General features: G+C 44.7%; 1 protein-coding gene across 1 annotated transcript in view; it reads right to left on the minus strand.

Annotated features, from left to right (window-relative positions):
• LPGAT1 (lysophosphatidylglycerol acyltransferase 1) overlaps positions 1–21,938 on the minus strand; it is a 159,829-nt gene that overhangs the window by 122,359 nt on the left and 15,532 nt on the right. The window contains exon 2 of the mRNA XM_068232934.1: positions 16,888–17,152. Within this exon, the coding sequence (XP_068089035.1) occupies positions 16,888–17,125 (238 nt within the window). The 5' untranslated portion in view covers positions 17,126–17,152. The remainder of the gene's footprint in view (positions 1–16,887; positions 17,153–21,938) is intronic.

The raw sequence follows: 21,938 nt of genomic DNA on the forward strand, positions 1-21,938 counted from the left end.
CAATTATTATTATTATTTAGTATTTATATAGCGCTAACATCTTCCACATCGCTGCACAGAGTATATTGTCTTGTCACTTAACTGTCCCTCATCCCTACCATATGTCTATGTATGTATCGTAGTCTAGGGCCAATCTAGGGGGGGGGGGGGGGGGGGGGACTCTTAACGAAATGGACCCATCATCAAATCGGGCATAAAAATCAGACGCGTGTATACACCTTAACGGTATTAGAGGCAGAGGATTAACAGGACAGCCAGGCAATGTGCTTTCTTTAAAAATAAATAAATGACACAGCCTCCATATTTATTTACTCCCTTTTAAGGGAATTGCATTGGCTAATATTTTTTTTAAAGGGAATGTCCAGGCATCTAAAAATAATGACATTTACTTGCCTGGGGCTTCCTCCAGCCCCTTGCAGCCGACATGTCCCAAGCAGTTCTGCTCCTAGCCGCCGGCCCGGGTTCCCCGCCGGTGCAGAGGCCGACCTTGCGACTGTTGGGTCAGTCATTGACTACTTGTTATGACTCTTCCAAGCACTCCTCTCTTCCGACATTTTGGTACCGTATATTCCGGCGTATAAGACGACTGGGCGTATAAGACGACCCCCCAACTTTTCCAGTAAAAATATAGAGTTTGGGATATACTCGCCGTATAAGACTACCCCTCCTCCAACACACACCAAATTAAAATAAAAAAATCGTATACTGGTGCTGTGTATGAACAGATACTGGTGCTGTACTGTGTGTGTTACCATGTATGTATATATATATATATATATATATATATATATATATATATATATATATATATATATATATATATATATATATATATATATATATATATATAGTCAATTGACTTGTTGCATTGGTCAACTCTCCTTAAGTAGACTGGTCAGCTCTCCTTGTCTACCTGTTTATCAGAGCGGTATGGAAGAATAGATTGCGCTCCCTCAGCAGGGAGATCTGAGATGTGGTAACAGGATAGGGCGTATCACCCGGCATCAATGACACCCGGCGTATAAGACGACCCCAAACTTTCCAGAAGATTTTCAAGGGTTAAAAGTAGTCTTATACGCAGGAATATACAGTAGTTTTTTGCCAATGAGGTGCCTTGAAAAATGTTCAACGCCATCAAGTTTGCCCTCACCCAAAAAAGTTTGAGATCCACTGGACTAAGAATGGTAAGGTTAAATTGTGAGCTCCTATGAAGACAGTTTTGTTTTGTCCACCATGTATGGTGCTTGTATCTTAGATTTGCACCCAAATATCTTGTACCTCATTATTTGACGCTTTATGAGCGATACAAGTTAGAGCTTTACATGCCCACCATAGCATTGTAAAAACGGGTTCCCTCACACTTTTCCCTGAGTCTGCCTTTTGACTACCGATACAGGGCAGCTAACCACCGGTTTGTGTGCCTCAATTGCTGCTCTTAGCTTGGCCTAAAAAAAGAAAAAGAAAAGCTACTATATTTCAGCAGCCCACATGAGGTGGCGTTCTGAAGTGTCACAGCCCACAATACACAACATACATCATTTCTTCTCCCTGGCTTGTAATAAATCACCACACAGAGCGCATTCAGTTCGGAAACAGAAGCAGCCACATAAGAGATTTTCCACAGTCCTCAGCGTTGGGCCGGCCGCCCCTTGCAGGGAATTATGCTGAAGTACAGAAAATGAAGGAGTATTGTTCTATTATTAAAAACTGAGGCTGACTCCCCGCTATGATTAAACACAGGATCAAATGACGAGGGTAATGTACAGGCCTGTGATCTCCTCAAGGTGACAGAAGCAACGCCGGGCATGTGTGCGGAGTCGGCCTTTGTGTACACGCGGTACTGAGCCATGGCACGCTCATACAGCTACCCACGATGCTACAGGACAATGGGCCTCATTGCGCTGCTGTAGAGGAACGCAATCAACTACACATACAGCCGTCTCAAGAAGCAGTTGAAAAAGTTACGGCCAAAAATGGGCGCAATTGTTATTTATCGATATATGGGGATGCAATGGTTATTTATCGATATATGCAGGCATAATTGTTATTTATAGTAATACAGAAAGCCGTTACGCTATTTAGTGTTATTTTAGTATTATTGGTAGCGGGATCAGGGGGTCTTAGGGTTAGGCAGCACCGGGGGGGCGGGGGGGGGGGGGGGGTTAGGCACCACCAGGGAAGGGTTCTGTGTGAGAGTAGGGAGAGGTTAGGTTATAGTTAGGTTCAACATTATCTGTAAATTTACCGATAATGTAATACCACAATTAAATTGCTATTTAACTTTTTTTTTGTTACCGATTTTATTATTTAACCACTTTTTCCACTGCTACAGTATATCATCTACGTCATATGTGGCATCCTCCAAGCCACCATGACGTAGATATACTGACTTGACTGCTATAAAAGGTGATCAGCAAGCAGCCTCTCACCTTACCTCGTTCCAGCGATGAGCCTGCAGCCCGAGCCTCCGATCCCCACTCTGAACTCAGCCGTGTAATGCCGGTTACCCAGGTCCCGGCTTGATGATGTCATCAAGCCGGGACCCGGCTATTCAGCATCATAGGGCTGCGTGCAGAGCGGGGATCGAATGCTCGGGCTGCAGGCTGATCGCTGGAACGAGGTAAGGTGAGTCAGGCTGCTTGCTGATCATTTTTTATAGCGATCTGGCCACTGAGGGGGCTGCCTGGGAGAAGGCGGAAGGTTGACATCTGCCCATCCATTATGGGGTGCGTGGACCCCTGCTGGGCGGTGAAATGTGCAGCTAGGGAGGGGGGATAAAATAAGAGGGGCCACATACATACATATATATATATATATATATATATATATATATATATATATATATATATATATATATATATATATATATATATTTTGAGTGTAGAATTTTATACTGAGGGCAGATCTGGCTATAATGGTGGGGGGGGGGCCTAATCCTGGGTTCCCACGCTAATCCTGAGAGGGGTGATGCTCGGGACACGTTTTGCTATCTATACTGGGGGACATAATACTGGTGACATGTTTTTATCTCCTGTGGCACTTTTTATTTTTAAACTGGAATTGATAAAAACTGAGAAAAAAAATGAAATTTTTCATTTTCCCCCTCTTTTTCCCATTAAAATGCATAGAAAACTTCTTTGGTCTAGGGACAAAATACCCACCAATGAAAGTCTAGTTTGTCCTGAAAATCAAACAAACCGATACATAGATCATTTAGGTGTAGTGAGTAGGGGTAAAGTTATTGCCGATTAAATAGGGACAAAGCTAGAACGTCAAAATTGCTCTGGTCCATAAGGGGAAAACAAGGTCTGGATGCGAAGTGGTTAATGTTGCGCTTAAATTCTTACCGATATTGCTAGTAATATCGTCATTTAATGTCACGACGGCTAGATTAGCTCGCGACTTTTTCAAATGTACGCATGTCTCATGTCACCAACAGGTCTCCGCTGTGTCACAGCAGGTCGAAAATACAACATCCACCAACCTTCACCTTCCCCAGAGAACTCCAGTGTCACTGGATTGGGAATCAAATATCTATAATTTTTCAACTGTAGGTAGAAGAGAATTTGATGACGTGCCAAATGTGGGGATTAAATATAATTTATAATCACATTTTCTGCAGCACTTTACAGATCACAATAGACTTTCAGGTCACCTTTCTAAACGCAAACTAGGAGCGATCCGTCAAAATGCTCGGATCGGCTTCTAGTGTGAAAGAGGCCTCAGAGAGTTTAGTCTGTCTAAATCCCTCTCATCTGTGACTAATCACCACTGAAATTTGATTTCAGCTGAGTCAGTTGGCTGCCAGGGCAGGGCAGCTAGCTGCTAAACACAGGATGTTAATTTGTCTGCTTCCATGAAAGCAGGAAGTAGACACACTGCAGATTTATTACAGGATTTGTATCAGCTGTAACAGAGACATTTTTTTCTTTAACTACTTGCCGACCACTCCAGGCCAAATTGGCATGGACGCAGCGGCAGCCCCAGGACCTCTCAACACCAATTGACGTGAAGTCCCAGGACAGGGTTTTTTTTTTGTTTGTTTTTTTTTTTTGTTTTTTGTTTTTTACAGGAGATTGTGCGCCGATGCTCCCGCATCTCTGCTTGAACAACTCCGCTCTGTCACCAGTCTCCCAGTGGCGATTGCCGTTAGGAGACTGTTCGATGGCAAAACCGCCATCTATTTACAATGTACAGCGCTGCGATTTAAGGTAGCAATGTACTGGGGACAGCCGTGTAACTCGGCTGTCCCCTGGGAAGGCACAGGAGCGACCGTTGTCATAGGCTGATACCTATGACAACCGATCGCAGTGATTGGCTTGCGGGTGGAGAGCTGACCAAAAAAAAAAAATGTATTTCAAAAAAACAGATAAACAAAAACAGGGCAGCGGCGATCAGAGCCCATCAACAGAAATCTCTGTTGGTGAGCAGAAAAGGGTGACAGCACTTGTATGCTAAGTTGTGCAGCCCTGCAACGATCCCTTAAAGCTGCAGTGTCCTAAATTGTAAAAAAATAGCCTGGTCACTAGGTGGGGGTGTAAGCCTACGGTCCTCAAGTGGTTAAAGGTTATTATGCTGTTGCTTACCTATTAGGAGCCGTTTCCACTTGTGCAGTGCGAGTTCGTTGCGGAAAACGCAAAAACGAATTCACATGCGAATTTTACCATGAATTTGCGTACGTTTTCGCTGTTTTTTTTAAGTATGCGAATTTAACCATGTCAGTGCCTGTGTGCTTTTATTGATTTTAGGCGAAACCGTGAACAAATTCGGGGTAAAATTTTCGGTACAATTCGCATCCAAAAACGCATGCGAATTTCCTATTCATTGCATTGTATGCGAATCGAACACCGTCTTGCAGTGTGCAAATTCTGATGATTTTGCTGTGAAGATTTTTCCTGCACAGAAAAACGCTGGAAACAGGCTAAGGGCTCGTTTCCACTATTGCGGTGCGGAATCGCCTGGATTCCACCGCTGACTAAATCGCATGCGATTCCCCATGCGTTTTGTGCCGCGAATTTGCATGCGAATGCGCATAGGTGAGGGTATATGCGATTTTAACCATGTCACTGCCTGTGTGAATTTACATTGGTAGCTATGCGAATTCGCACGAGAATTCGCGGCAAAAAACGTATGGAGAAATCGCATGCGATTTCCCTATTAAATACATTGCATGCGATTCGCATGCAATCCACTCGCATTCTGCGGCTCTTTTGTGCGGTTTTTTCACCACTGAAAAAAAAAAACGCACCTCAACAACGCTACAGTGGAAACAGGCCCATCCACTTGCATTACATGTGCGAATCCGCATGCGTTGGACACATGTGGATTCGCGATAGTGGAAACGAGCCCTAAGTTGTATTGGTTGTGCGAATCTGCGTGCAGAAAACGCATGCAGATTCGCGATAGTGGAAACGGGCCCTTAGAGCAAAGAGGAAGTTCTGAGCTCAGGTCTGCTCAAACAGGTTTTCTCTACATTTCTATTTAGTTTTTTTGAGGGGTAATTCTCTTGAAGACAGAGGTGACGCCAAGGAGGTGTGGCCATGAATTTAAAGTTACAGCCACCCAATGCGTCCCTGGGAGACTTCTAGTGCTGACACTTGGCGGTATGCCTTTAACATAAGATGTTCATACTAAAGGCATTCATGTCCCTTTGCTCTTTTCTCCACCCGAGCTCTCCTAAGCCTGCAGTGTTAATCAGCCTCGGGCGAGGGGGAGCGCCTCGCTGGCTTACTATAATCCCTCATTACTATTTGTTGTCAGTGGTAAACTCCAGGCTCATTACAAGAATACGGAAATGTTCCTCTACAAGCCCAGCACTGATCTCTCTGCAGGAAGGGAGGAGAGAGAAATGGCACCTCCACCTGGGAAGGCAGCCACGGGCAATGGAAAGAGGAACTAAAGTGTAAATTCCAAAGTGCAAAAGGGTCAGAGTGACATTATGACTGTTCACCCACTTTTTGTTTTCACCCATTGCAGCAACAGGTGATTTCTTTATTAACTCTTTAGCAGCTAAATAAAACTTTATTTGGCTGCAGGGCAGCGGCACTTCCCCAGCCTGGCGGGGTATGCAGAGTGGGCAGCAGGGAGCTTTCATAGTTACCTGTCCGGGCGGCTGGATCAAGTTCTTCTTCATCCACCGCAGCGGCGATGTAAGGGCTGGTTCACACAGGCGCTTGGCGGGTGTTTACCGCTAGCGTCCGGGGCTAGTTAAAGGGGAATTGAAGTAAGAGGTATACGGAGGCTGCCATATTTATTTCCTTTTAATCAATACCAGTTGCCTGGCAGCCCTGCAGGTCCATTTCTCTGCAGTAGTATCTGAATAACACCAGAAACAAGCATGCAGCTAGTCTTGTCAGATCTGACTTTAAAGTCTGAAACACCTGATCTGCTGCATGCTTGTTCAGGGGCTATGGCTAATAGTATTAGAGGCAGAGGATCAGCAGGGCAACTGGTATTGCTTAAAAGGAAATAAACATGGCAGTCTCCATATACCTCTCTCTTCAGTTCCCCTTTAACCCTCTGGGCGACACAATTACATCGCCCAGGAGGGGGCACAGCACTGGCCTCGCTACATGATAGCCGCTGCGCAGCGGCATCTCCCCATCCACTCCGATCGCCTTCGGCGATCAGAGTAAGCAGGAAATCCCGTTCAGAACGAGATTTCCTGCTGGGCTTCCCCGGTCGCCATGGCGACGGGGCGGGATGACGTCACCGACGTCGTGACATCAGAGGGAGTCCCGATCCACCCCTCAGCGCTGCCTGGCACTGATTGGCCAGGCTGCGCAAGGGGTCTGGGGGGGGGGGGGGCTGCGTGGCACGGCGGGTAGCGGCTGATCGGCAGTTACACGCAGCTATCAAAGTGCTAGCTGCGTGTAACAAAAAAAAAAAAAAAATTATGCAAATCGGCCCACCAGGGCCTGAGAAATCCTCCTGCGCGATATACCCCGAGCTCAGCACGGGATTATTGCCCAGGAGGTTAAAGGCTCCCATTCAAGTGAATGGGACAGTTTTATCAGTTGGCGTGTATCGTTTACCGGTGTTTGCGTGAATGCTGCATTCCGATCCAGATTTTCCCCGTAGTTCCTGGCGACTCTGAATGCTACGTGCAACGTCCAAGGTCGATTACCACCATGTCTTTGAAAAAAAAAATACAGATCGCAACGGGAAGCCGTCAAACGAGACGCCACTCGAACCAGGGTCTTCTTGGTTTCCGATCACACATAATATGACCAGCAAAGGAACAGTCTCTTCCATTACCCCTCCCCCACCACTGGGTGGTGCCGTAATGCAGACACTGTTTCCTGGATCCTGATCACATGTTATATCATGTGATTGGGACCCAGAAGACTAAACTAACTAAAATTGCTCCCTGCCCCCAGCTCATTTGGCTGCACTAGGCACTTACTTACATCAATTTCACAACAGTTCATCTTCAAGGAGCCAGAAAGATCAGCAAGCCTATCTACAGGGTGGGCCATTTATATGGATACACCTTAATAAAATGGGAATGGTTGGTGATATGAAACTTCCTGTTTGTGGCACATTAGTATATGTGAGGGGGGAAACTTTTCAAGATGGGTAGTGACCATGGTGGCCATTTTGAAGTCGGACATTTTGAATCCAACTTTTGTTTTTTCAATAGGAAGAGGGTCATGTGACACATCAAACGTATTGGTAATTTCACAAGAAAAACAATGGTGTGCTTGGTTTTAAAGGTAACTTTATTCTTTCATGAATTATTTACAAGTTTTTGACCACTTCTAAATATATAGGTGTTCAATGTGCTGCCCACTGTGTTGGATTGTCAATGCAACCCTCTTCTCCCACTCTTCACACACTGATAGCAACACCGCAGGAGAAATTCTAGCACAGGCTTCCAGTATCCGTAGTTTCAGGTGCTGCACATCTCGTATCTGCACAGCATAGACAATTGCCTTCAGATGACCCCAAAGATAAAAGTCTACGGGGGTCAGATTGGGAGACCTTGGGGGCCATTCAACTGGCCCACGACGACCAATCCACTTTTCAGGAACTTTTCAGAAACTGTTCATCTAGGAATGCTCGGACCCGACACCCATAATGTGGTGGTGCACCATCTTGCTGTCTATGCTGTGAAGATACGAGATGTGCAGCACCTGAAACTATGGATACTGGAAGCCTGTGCTAGCATTTCTCCTGCAGTGTTGCTATCAGTGTGTGAAGAGTGGGAGAAGAGGGTTGCATTGACAATCCAACACAATGGGCAGCACATTGAATACATTTTATAAGTGGTCAGAAACGTAGGTAATGTATGCGGGGGGGGGGGGGGGGGGAGGGGGGGGGCGGCGGCGGCAGGGGCAGCTCCACAGATTGTAAATAGATTTCATAGTGAAATCGATTCAAAATCTGTTTGCAGTCTAGGCAGCCAATAGATCCCTCTTTGATCAGATCTTGTCATTTGCTGCTAGGTAAACCTTCAAATCTTGGTAAATCTCCATGACTTATCAAATCTCAGTGAATCTATGTAGGGGACCAAATCTCAGGTTATCTTCTTAGTAAGCCTCTGTGAGTCTATAGATCACTGAAGACCACCAAATCTCAGTGAATCTCTCTAGAGCACCACATCTCAGCGTATCCATCTAGAGCACCAAATCTCAGCAAATCTCTACAGAGCAACAAATCTCAGTGAATCTCTCTGGAACACAGTTCCCCAATCCTCTCCTCAAGGCCCACCAACAGTACATGTTTTGCAAAAAACCACAAACATGCGCAGGTGAGGTAATTCGTGTCTAAGCAGAGCTGATCAACTACCTCTGTGGATTTCCACAAAACATGCACTGTTGGTGGGCCTTGAGGACAGGGTTCGGGAACACTGCTCTAGAGCACAAAATCTCAGTGAATCTCAGCTCACATTTCTTAACAGACTAATGCACATATTATTGGGCGTGTGACTGCTTCTCCTCAAATCTCAGCATCCTTAATACACAACTTCCGCTCTTCTAAACAGCTTGTTTAGCTCAAACAAAAACGGCCATTCTGATTATTTCTATTTGTGCAAATTAAGAGAGAGTGTCAAAAGAAAGTCCCGTGTATAATAAATGTTCCATAGTGTTCTATTCCTCAGACAATAACACCCCTCGGTGGGGGCTGGGAAATAGGCTAACACGAGCTATGGAAAAATAAATTGCTGTGTCTCGTTTTATTCCCAGCAACCCCAGACTGCAGAGAGGCCACAGCGCCGGGGGTAGGTATGGAAAGTCACACAGTGACAGAAAACACAGGTGACTCTTCTGAGGGGCCGACCCTTTTAGCATTGGCTCAGCAGGCTTATTTCAACAATGTCGCCACGGTAACCCGATCCCTTGTCTCAGAGAGGAGACTCCGGCTCTTAGAGGAGAAGACACCCGGATGATAAGAGGCCAGCTAGGACACTGGCACAGGCTGGACAAGACAGAGCACATATATTTCCCTGATGAAAGCTCGTCACTGACCCCTTTATTAAATGTGTTCCCTTTACGGCGATTGTGTCCTCGCAAGGCCGCGATTCTCCGCTCTGCCCCCGGGCTGCGCGACTACGCCACATTTCAGGAATAATCAATGATCTCCCAAACACACAGTTTGCGTGTGAAACAGTTATGGATCGGATTTACTTAAAATGCAGAGGCTGTGGCCGCAGATTGTCGTCTATCGTTTCACTTATCGCAGTCAGGGCTGGAACCCAGTAGGAATCACTGCAGCGCTTTTAAATCGCGCAAGCGATGTGTGCAGCAATTCCTAGGGTGATTGCGATGATATTACACTCTGATTAGCAAGCTCTGTAAACTGTACATCGCTTCCAATTAGCGTTTTTCTTTGTTTTTTTAAATAAACTTTATTATACTTACCAGGTGTCCCGAGGTCCAGCTTCTGTCTGTAGCACCACCTCCTAAAGCAGGGGTGTCAAACTCAAATACAATGTGGGCCAAAATTGTACTCTGGGACCAAGCCGTGGGCCAACCTCAATGTCTACTGGCCACCTGCCTCTCTTATAAAGTTCCCCGGTGTCTAGTGGCCCCCCTTCCAACACCTATACAGTTCCCTGGTGTCTAGTGGTCCTCTCTCCCCTATACAGTTCCCTGGTGTCTAGTGCTTTCACCTCCCTCCCTTTTATGGCTTCCCTGGTGATCCAGGGCTTCACCTCCAATATAGCTTCCCTGGTGGTCTAGAGCGGGCCGGGCATAATGCAAAGTGGGGAAGGCACTTGAGGGCCAAATTTAATTGCTCCGGGGGCCAGATTTGGCCCGTGGGCCAGGAGTTTGACATGCATGTCCTGAAGGAAGAGGTCATAGGTGCTTCTCTAGAACCAGAGAAGCACCTGTGACCTCTTCTGCTAGGGCAGTGTTCTCCCCAGGCTCTTTTAGCCGGGTGCTCCACCCGGCTAGATTTGGTGACCACCCGGCTGTCATCGGCTCAGCTCCTCACCTCCTCCTGTAGGGGGTGGGGCTACAGATGGAAGTCGGTACATCAGGACGTGGTAAGTATCAATAAATTTCAAATTTCCAAATGCTTACCTCTCAAATCTATGCTTTTCAAAGAGATTTGCAGCTCTTCTATACTTAGCATTGAGCACTCAAAATCCTGCATGTCCTTCAATTGGGAGTAACCCCTAATCGCAATCGCACTAGTGGGTTCAGCCCCGTTTAAATACATTGGCAAAGTGTTTAGAATCGCCGGTCCCAGCCCTTAGGGTGCGAACAAGTAGAGGTAAAGTGCTAGTTCACCCTTCCAGAATTTTCATTGCTACGCAAAATGAACACGGGAATGTGCCACTACTCACTCAGTCACATGACTGAAAATATGTGCAGAAAGTATAGAGCTTCCAGGAGAGTGGGAGTTTCTACCTCTGGGAAGACATCACCTGACCACACCCAGCTCCTTCCTCCTGTATACAACAGGAAGGAAGTGGGTGGGGTCAACTGTCATCACAGGAGAAGACCAGCTGTTTCCCCAACTCCTCCCCTCTCTGACAACCTCATGTGGGTTATGATGGGATGGTTGGGAGGAGTTTGAAGAGAAGACAGACAGCAGTTTAATTCAGTCAGACGTCAGTCAGGAAGTCTGTTATTAGTACTACCAGTAGACCCAAGCCCGTTTAAAAAACGGGCTCTAGGTCTGTGTTGGAATGCCTCCTCCCTTCCCTCTCCTCCCTCCCCTGTGACCGACACACACACACACACACACACACACACCAGACAGACACACACACACACACACACACACACACACACACACACACACACACACACCAGACACACACACACACCAGACACACACACACACACACACACACCAGACACACACACACACCAGACACACACACACACCAGACACACACACACACACACACACACCAGACACACACACACACCAGACACACACACACACACACCAGACACACACACACACACACACACACACACACACCAGACACACACACACACACCAGACACACACACACTGCTCCCTGTCCAAAGGGTGTCCCTGCGGCAGATGCGCAGAAGCGCAAATGCAGGGACACACACAGTACAGATAATTACTAGAACATTAGTAGCAAAGAAAATATTCTCATATTTTTATTTTCAGCTATATAGTTATTCAGTATTTTTTTTATAACATTGCATCATTCTCTAATATTTGCAGTTTACACACTACTCTGCATTCTAAATGATTTTACAGAGCAGCCCAGTTAACTATTGACCTGTCCTGTGCAGAGAAAAAGAAAATACACTGACAGACACTTGATATAACGAGCTTCAGAAGACAGAGCTCTCTGTGACTTTGAGGGCTCGTTCCCACTATCGCGAATCCGCATGCGTCCAATGCATGCGGATTCGCACATGTAATGCAAGTGGATGGGCCTGTTTCCACTGTAGCGTTGCTGAGGTGCGTTTTTTTCAGCGGTAAAAAAACGCACAAAAGAGCCAACGAATTCGCCTGCGAGTGGAATGCATGCGAATCGCCGCTAATGTATTTAATAGTAAAAACGCATGCGTTTGTTACATGCGTTTTTACCCGCGATTTCGCGTGCGATTTCGCACCTTTTTCAATTTTATTTTGCCCTGGCAGTGTCATGGTTAATTTCACATTGCACCCTGCCATGCGAAATCGCGGGTAAAAACGCATGTGGAAACGCATCCGCATGCGTTTTTACAAGCGTCGGAATGCCGGCGAAATTGCGTCGCAACAGTGGAAACAAGCCCTGAAAGTCCTGGAGCTCATTGACTTTTCTGCATAGAGCACAACTGAAGTTTCTTAACTCTTCCTGTTCTGGAAACAATATTAGACTTATGTCTCTGCGCCTAACGTTTTATTTCTTAGCTTTACTACACATACAAATCAGAATTATTGTTTCCCTTCAGTGTCTCTTTAACCAGAGGAGGAAGAAGAAAATAAGTACTGAAAAAAAGGAAACAATATGTTTGTTTATCTATGAAAACATTTTCCTAGTCCCTTCCACCTCTGCACCCGTCCCCTACTACACAGCGTACATTTTAGACAAACAGAAGGTTAGAATTCTGTTTTTGTTTCCCAAAAATCAGTAATGTTGAAAGAAAAAAAACTAAATGAGAGTGTAGTTTTGACTCTTAAGCCCCATCTACACGATACAATTCTTTGTGCGATTCGATTACGATTCTATTTACGATCCGATTAAATCCGTCATTTCCGATCGGGATTCGATTCAATTCGATTTGCCATTGTTTTTCAACATTTATTCGGATCGTAAATAGAATCGTAATCGAATCGCACAAAGAATCGTATCGTGTAGATTGGGCTTTTTCCTCTCCCAACCGATTGCTGATTTTTTGTTGTATACTCAAGGGAGTTATCACAGGCACAGATGACAACAGGCAGACAAGAAACAAAGTGAGGTGCACATAATATTCGCATAGTATAACCCCCCCCACGTCTAAAAGGAAAAAATGAACTGTGAGAGGTATATGGAGGCTGCCATATTTATTTCCTTTTAAAAAATACCAGTTCCCTGGCAGCCCTGCTGATCTATTTGGCTGCAGTAGTGTCTGCATAAACATCAATCAATGAGGGAACTCCAAGGACCACCATTATTTAATACACGCTTGGCACTGAGATTGTTTACATTACAAAAATGACTTATCAGCCTCTACTTAAAAGGAACTTGAGATGAGAGACAAATGGGGCTGCCATATTTATTTCCTTTGAAACAATTCTAGTTGCTTCGCATTCCTTCTGATCTATTTGGCTGCAGTAGAGTCTAAATCACACACCTGAAACAAGTATGCAGCTAAGCCAGTCAGACATCAGTCAGAGCACCTGATCTGCATGCTTGTTTAGGGTCTTTGGCTAAAAGTATAAGGGCTCGTTTCCACTAGTGCGTTGCGGAATCGCCTGCATTCCACCGCGGACGAAATCGCATGTGGGTGCGATTCCGCATGCGTTTTTGCCGCGATTTCGCATGCGATTCCGCATAGGTAAGGTATATGCGAATTTAACCATGTCACTGCCTGTGTAAATTAACATTAATACCTATGCGAAATCGCATGCGATTTCGCAGAAAAAAACGCATGGTCACCCCGCATGCGATTCCCCTATTAGATACATTAGCGGCAATTCGCGCACATTCCTTCTGCACGCGAAATCTGACGGCTCTGCCGTGCAGATTTCTGCCGCACCAAAAACCGCTCCCGCAGCCGCACAAGTGGAAATGGCCCCATCCACTTACATTGCCTATGCGAATCCGCGTGCAGTGCCCGCATGCGGATTCGCTATAGTGGAAACGAGCCCTTAGTGGCAGAGGGATCAGCAGGACAGAAAAGCACTGTATATGGTTTAAAATGAAATAAATATGGCAGCCTCCATATCACTCTCACCACATAGTTGAAATGTCTTATCAGTGAGGGTCACACTGTAGTCACTTCCTGTCTGAGTCAGCCACTTACAGTACATACCTGATATTTAACTCTTTCAGGAAGAGAAAGGGAAAAAAAGGAACGCAGCCTAGTGATTTATGTGCTAGGCACTGTACATAACCATGTCTACCTCATCATGTCACATGTAACCTTGGGTATCCTTAAAAGCAGTGTTCCCCAACCGTGTCCTCAAGGCCCACCAACAGTATGTTTTGTGGAATTCCACTAATTACCTCACCTGTGCATATTTGTTGTTACCTGCAAATCATGCACTGTTGGTGGGCCTTGAGGACAGGATTGGGGAACTCTGCTTTAAAGGATACCCAAGGTTACATGTGACATGATGAGGTAGACATGGTTATGTACAGTGCCTAGCACATAAATCACTAGGCTGCGTTCCTTTTTTTCCCTTTCTCTTCCTGAAAGAGTTAAATATCAGGTATGTACTGTAAGTGGCTGACTCAGACAGGAAGTGACTACAGTGTGACCCTCACTGATAAGACATTTCAACTATAAAACATTTTCCTGGCAGAAAATGGCTTCTTAGAGCAGGAAAGAGAAAAGGATCAATAGTTAATAGATTTTAGCTCTGGCATACTTCAATAAAATGTGTCATTGAGCAAAAATAATAAACAGTTAAAAACTTAAAAAGTAGATTTAAACAAAATAAAAAACTGTGGAATATCTTGAAAAGTCATTTTTAGGAGAAGGAGGATAGATACAATTGTTTATTTCATTAGTTTATTGTCGCTTCGGGTGTCCTTTAAGCAATGCACACACAGTAGAATTTCCGTAGCCAAAACCATTGAGCATCTCCGGCTGTTAAAATCTAGTATTAGTACAGGTGTCCCACAACTCGATTTAGCAATCCCCCACATCAAATATCAACACAACCAACACAAACAACCACCATTTGTTCACCCTTCTCTCCTCTGTAGAACACACCATAATAAGCTACTGCCGTAGCCCACACAGTGCGTCTGTACAACATTCATTGCTAAAACTGTCACCCAGAAGCATCACTAACAATTCCAGCAGAACAGTAAGTACCGCACAAGCCTTTGCTGTGATGTGCACAGCCTCTGCACAGGAATGATATGGAGTGCAGAGGGAGAATTCACAATCAGGGAGGGGAGGGAGAGTATTTATGAAGCAGAAACAATTATCAAGTAAAGCAGAGATTGGCACACAATGTAGATACTAATGCTACATACACAGTTGAAAGATTAATGAAAGATCACAGACCAATTTTACCACCCTTCATGTAGTATGAGAGCCATGCCTACACAGTCTATTCTATGGAGCTGAACTCCCCATCAGATAAAAATCTTTGCAAGATGCTGCACACAAAGATGCTGTACACATGCAACAGATCAGTTTCTGCAAAAGATCTGTTCCTGCAAAATGCATTGATAGTCTATGATATCAGCAGATTCTCATACACACCTTGTATAAACAGACATTCATCTGCAGATCAGACAATTATCTGCAGATCTGAATATCCATCCTGGTGGATCTGATCTGCAGAGGAATATCTGTTAAACAAGGTGTGTATGAGATCTGCAGATATCAGAGACTATGAATGCAATTTGCAGGAACGGATCTTTTGCAGGAACAGATCTTTTGCAGATACTGATCTGTTGCATGTGTACAGCATCTTTGTGTACAGGATCTTACAAAGATTTCTATCTGATGGGGAGTTCAGCTCAATAGAATAGACTGTGTAGAGTATGGCTCTCATACTACATGGAAGGGGGTAAAATTGGTCTGTGATCTTGCCTTTTCCAAAGACTTTTATCTCAAGTGTGTATGTAGCCTAATGCTACATACACACTTGAAAGATAAATGAAAGCTATCAGACCAATTTTACACCCTTCCATGTAGTATGAGAGCCATACTCTACACAGTCTATTCTATTGAGCTGAACTCCCCATCAGATAAAACTCTTTGCAAGATGCTGCACACAAAGATGCTGTACACATGCAACAGATCTGTTCCTGCAAAAGATCAGTTCCTGCAAAATGCATTCATAGTCTATGATATCTGCAGATCCTCATACACACCTTGTTTAACAGACTTCATCTGCAGATCTGACAATCATCTGCAGATCTAAAAATCCATCCTGGTGGATCTGATCTGCAGATGAATGTCTGTTAAACAAGGTATGTTAAACAAAGATCTTTCATTTATCTTTCAAGTGTGTACACACCATTAGGCAACTTTTCAAGCTGCGTACATTTGTATACAACATTTGCATAATTCTGCATCAACTCGGGACTATTTGCATCTCACTGATCAGCCCTAGTAGCTAGTGTACCTTTAGCATGAAGCATCAAGTAACAGCTTAAATTTAGCAAAACAGGGGGAAAAAAAAAAGTCTCAAAGAATGTAACAGTAGCATGTAATGCATCCAAAATATATTCATTAATCCCTTTATCTCACCAGAAAACAAGCATGTAAAAGCAAAAAATAAAGCAGAAACTTACATTCTAAGAAAAATCTGAATTTGACTGGACAATTTCCTAACTGCACACAAACTGCAAACCATCTGCATGCAAGCTGGAATTATCCACCCCTCATTGGCCAATGATCAGTAGTTTGAGACAAGCATGCTTTTTAAAATTGTGCTATAGGATGTGTTAGGTTTAGGAAAAGGAAGGGGCGGGACCAACACTGGAAAAATGGAAGGGGCGGGACCAACACTGGAAAAATGGAAGGGGCGGGACCAACACTGAAAAAATGGAAGGGGCGGGACCAACAATGAAAAAAAATGGACATTTACAGGAAAAGTTGATATCCACATTTTAGTTTAGCAGTACAATTCTCTGAACCGTGTTAGATTCAGTTTTTACTACAAATGATTCTTTCATCACCAACTAGCCCGAGTTGCTCTACACAAGTCACAGTGCGTTTGCTGTATTAAACCATAAAAATCGTACAACCTGCGCAGACTTGTGTAACAAAGTAACAGAGGAGGTCTTACCTGTGTAGCCGGCTGTCCAGCCCCACGACGCCACCATAGCCAGGAGCCATTTAAACATAACCCCTTCAATATACCAGAACAGTTTACTGTCTATGAGCCTGACCGGCTGCAGGACTATTAAATAGAGTACATAGGACGGAATAGCAAACATGTTATTGATGACCATGAACAAGAACCGGAGGACCATTTTCAAAATAAGAAATCCCATCTTCCACACGGTATCCAAGGTGACGGCCATCTTGCCCTCGCAGTGCTGCCGCAATGCCTGCAAGAGGAGAAAGGAAAGTTATAAACAAGAACTACTCAGCATGAGTATTAGGAGAGTACTCCATGTGTACTAAAGGCATTGCAGCATACTCCACTGAGAAGACTAATGCTGGGAATACACTGGTAGTTTCTGGCGCTCGATTCTGCGCCCGATCGTTTTGCCGCTCGATTCCCACTAGATTCTCTTATCTTCCGCTCATTCTTATCTTTTTTTCAATTCACTTCAATGACAAATCAAGCGGCAAAACGATTGAACAGTGATTGGACATGTCGGAAATGATTTAACCATCTAATCAGCTCAAAACCGACCCGTGTATTCCCAGCATAATCCCTTGTCCACGGTCTGCTTTTCGATACTAAAATCAGATTAGACACAATTTGCCAGCGCTCCTCCGATCCTAGGGCACCGAGATTATCCATTTCATCACGAGGCCCCATTTTAGCGACAATTTAGACACGCTAATAAACTCTTTTAGGCTTGTTCACATTGCGTTCCGTCCGCGTTGGCCAGTTTTTGAAGCTTTTTTTTTTATTATTTCTCTGCATTGGGCGGTTTTCTTAAAGGAATGATCCGCGGAAATAAAAAAAAAAAAAAAAAAAAAAAAAAAAAAAAAAGTTCCACTTACCTGGGGCTTCCTCTAGCTCGGGGCAGCCGTCCTGTGCCCCTGCGTCTCCCGGTCCTCTTCGCTGGCGGAGTCGACCTTGCCAGGTCGGCTTCCGGGTTGGCCTCTTCTGCGCTCCACGGCGCGGGTCACGTGGTCCTGCCAACGTCATGTGGACGCTACTGCGCAGTAGCTCTGCGCCTGCGCAGAGGAGCAGGAGATGCAGGAGCTGCGGCGGGGGCACAGGACGGCTGGCCCGGGCTAGAGGAAGCCCCAGGTAAGTGGAACTTTTTTTTTTTTAAATTTCCGCGGATCATTCCTTACGCTTTTGCAGAGCGATTGCATTTTTTTTTCTATTTCCTGGCGTAAGTCGGGAAGTGAACTCTTTGATCCGGAAAATATAATGTATTTATTCTTAAAAACTTGAACGCAATCGCTGCACAAAGCCATTTTGTGAGCGCTTTGCGTTTTCCTATACCTTCCATTGAGGTGGAATCGTCTCAAAAATGGCCCAAGCACCACTTATCTGAGCGGATCGCAAACGAACCGCTCAGATGTGAACTTTCTCATAGGAAATCATGGCACAAATGCTTTCAGGGCGATTTTGAAAAATAAATAAAAATTGTCAAAAACGCCCCTAGTGTGAACGAGCCCTCTTACCCTGTTTAATGGCTTGTTCCCACTAAGAATGGTTTTTGCTTTTTGTTAAAAAAAATTGTTTTAAAAAAAATTGCTTTAAAAAGCTTGTGCAATGTTGCTCTACGTGTGTGTTCTCACATGGGCGATGAGCCTTCTATCCAATCGCTAACGCGGGTCCTGCATTTTCTGAGCGTTTGCAAATCAATAGAAAAGATATGGAGGAAAAAAAAAAAAAAAAAAAAAAAAAAAAAAAAAAAAAAATCGCCAAGCGCTTGAAAAAGTGCTTTGAAAAGTGATTTTCCGAGCGCTTTTAAGGAATAAATAAATATATTGTAGTTATCCATTTCCAGGGCAAAGAGTTCACTTCCTGTCTGACGTCAGGAAATGAAAAACAAATACATTACTACACAAAACTGCTTAGAAAAGGAAATAGGCCTGAAAGCGTTTAGAAAAGCGCTTTCAAAATCACTCAAATCGCTCAGCACTTGCGATTTATAATGCGAACAGGCGATTTACAATGCGAACAAGGCCTAATAGCTGCTGCTTGGCCGACAGGCCCCCCACTACTTATAACACCACCCCCTACCGTACCAGTGTATCCCAGATGGCATTACCCAGGTCTATACCTAGATGTACATCCGTTACCCCCCAGTAAAAACCTTCTGCAGCTCCTGTATTAGGTTAGATTTTCTGAGCGTTTTGCTATTGATTAGCGGTTTTTTTAAATTGCTCCCATTCACTTTCATTAAAATCGTGAAAAAAAAAAAATTCAAAGAAAAATTGATGGAATTTTTTACGTACGCGACCTTGAAATAGCCGTGATTTTTCAGTCCAGTTGGGGCCAGTTGGTGCAGGCGCAGTCCGGCTGCACACACTCCCTTGTTGCCCTCCCGTGGCCCCTGGCCACGGGGGCAGGCTGAACTGGGCGTGCGCAGTATGCCTCAGACCAGAAGCCTTTCCGGGGCAATTTGGGGAAGATGCAGGCTGAGGTGGACAGCGGCGAGGGATCGTTTAGGCCGGAGGGAGCTGGAGAAAGCCCCAGTGCACACTGAGTGGTTTTAGCAGCGATCCGCCAGCCGCAACCGCCAGTGAAACCGCTTGGCTAATGTATTTCAATGGGATGGTGCACGCCAGCGGTTTGAGGTTTTTTCCAAACCGCAAAAGTGCCTCCTGCTGCACGTCTGCAGTTTTCACAAGCGTTTCATCCTCAATGTAAAGCATAGGAAAAACGCAAACCGCTGTGGAAAAACGCTAGATCAGAGCGGTTTTGTTACAGAAGCTGTTCAGTAACAGCTTTTACTGTAACAATATTTGTAATCTGCTACACAAAAACACTCCCAAAAACGCTAGGCATGTTTAGAAAACGTCTCTACACATGCCTGGAATCGCTCTGAAATCTGCTCCAAAAACCTCTAGCGTTTTCAGGATCTGCTAGGGGTTTTGGTGTGCACTGGGCCTAAATTAGAATCATGCAAGTCTCCAAAGACTAGACAGACAATTCTACAGGCGCAGGTTAAGGGCAAAGACTAGAAGACCATCTCCAAGCAGCTCGAGCTTTCCATTACAATTGTTGCCAATTATATTAAGACGTTTAAGTCCATGGGACTGCATCCAAATTCCCTGGAAGCGGCGACAAGAGGAAACCTGACCCCGGAATGGGCAGCAGGATCGCGAGAATGGTGGACAAACAGCCAAGAACAACATCCAAAGACCTACAGGCTGAGCTCCAAGGTCAAAGTCCAACAGTGTCTGAACACACCATGGTGACTTTAAGAGAAGGAAGCATTAAAAAAATCAAATTAGCTATAATACTTACAGTGACGTCAAAAACTATTTACCCACTTCCTGATTGCTTATTCTTTTGCATGTTTGTCACACTTAAATGTTTCTGCTCATCAAAAACCATTAACTATTAGTCAAAAATTAAATAGTAGTCAAAAATTTAACACAAAATGCAGTTTTAAATGATGTTTTTTATTATTTAGTGAGAAAAAAAAAGCCAAACCTACCTGGCCCTGTGTGAAAAAGAAATTGCCCCCTGAACCTAATAACTGGTTGGGCCACCCTTAGCAGCAATAACTGCAATCAAGCGTTTGCGATAACTTGCAACGAGTCTATTACAGCGCTCTGGAGGAATTTTGGCCCACTCATCTTTGCAGAATTGTTGTAATTCAGCTTTGAGGGTTTTCTAGCATGAACCGCCTTTTTAATGTCATGCCACAACATCTCAATAGGATTCAGGTCAGGTCTTTGACTAGGCCACTCCAAAGTCTTCATTTTGTTTTTCTTCAGCCATTTAGAGGTGGATTTGATGGTGTGTTTTGGGTCATTGTTCTGCTGCAGCACCCAAGATCACTTCAGCTTGAGTTGACGAACAGATGGCCGGACATTCTCCTTCAGGATTTTTTGGTAAACAGTAGAATTCATGGTTCCATCTATCACAGCATGCCTTCCAGGTCCTGAGGCAGCAAAACAACCCCAGACCATCACACTACCGCCACCATATTTTACTGTTGGTATGATGTTCTTTTGCTGAAATGCTGTGTTACTTCTACGCCAGATGTAACGGGTCACGCACCTTCCAAAAAGTTCAACTTTTGTCTCGTCAGTCCACAAGGTATTTTCCCAAAAGTCTTGGCAATCATTGAGATGTTTTTTTTGGAAAATTGAGACGAGCCTTAATGTTCTTTTTGCTTAAAAGTGGTTTGCTCCTTGGATATCTGCCATGCAGACCGTTTTTACCCAGTCTCTTTCTTATGGTGGAGTCGTGAACACTGACCTTAATTGAGGCAAGTGAGGCCTGCAATTTTTTAGATGTTGTCCTGGGGTCTTTTGTGGCCTCTCGGATGAGTTTTCTCTGCCCTCTTGGGGTAATTTTGGTCAGCCGGCCACTCCTGGGAAGGTTCATCACTGTTCCATGTTTTTGCCATTTGTGGATAATGGCTCTCACTGTGGTTCGCTGGAGTCCCAAAGCTTTAGAAATGGCTTTATAGCCTTTACCAGACTGATAGATCTCAATTACTTTTGTTCTCATTTGTTCCTGAATTTCTTTGGATCTTGGCATGATGTCTAGCTTTTGAGGTGCTTTTGGTCTAATTCTCTGTGTCAGATAGCTCATATTATAGGCCCCGTTCACATCACAAACGCAGATGGCCATGCGTGCGGAACGCAACGCATGCGAACGCACGCCATCCGCGTTTGTGTGCGTTGCGTGGCTGATCCCATCACTGAAAAGTGAATGGGACAGCCACGCCTTTTTACAAAAAATGCGTGCAGCATGCGTTCCCGGACCGCACAGGTCCGGAACGCATGCAGTGTGAACATCAGTCTGATGTCGTGCGTGTCTGCCTCCTGCACGCGTTTCCAAAACGCGGCTGGAAACTGCAGTGTGAACGGGGCCTAAGTGATTTCTTGATTGAAACAGGTGTGGCAGTAATCAGGCCTGGGGGTGACTACAGAAATTGAACTCCGGTGTGATAAACCACAGTTAAGTTATTTTTAACAAGGGGGGCAATCACTTTTTCACACAGGGCCATGTAGGTT

Source organism: Hyperolius riggenbachi, chromosome 4 (assembly GCF_040937935.1).
Source record: "Hyperolius riggenbachi isolate aHypRig1 chromosome 4, aHypRig1.pri, whole genome shotgun sequence".
Taxonomy (NCBI): domain Eukaryota; kingdom Metazoa; phylum Chordata; class Amphibia; order Anura; family Hyperoliidae; genus Hyperolius; species Hyperolius riggenbachi.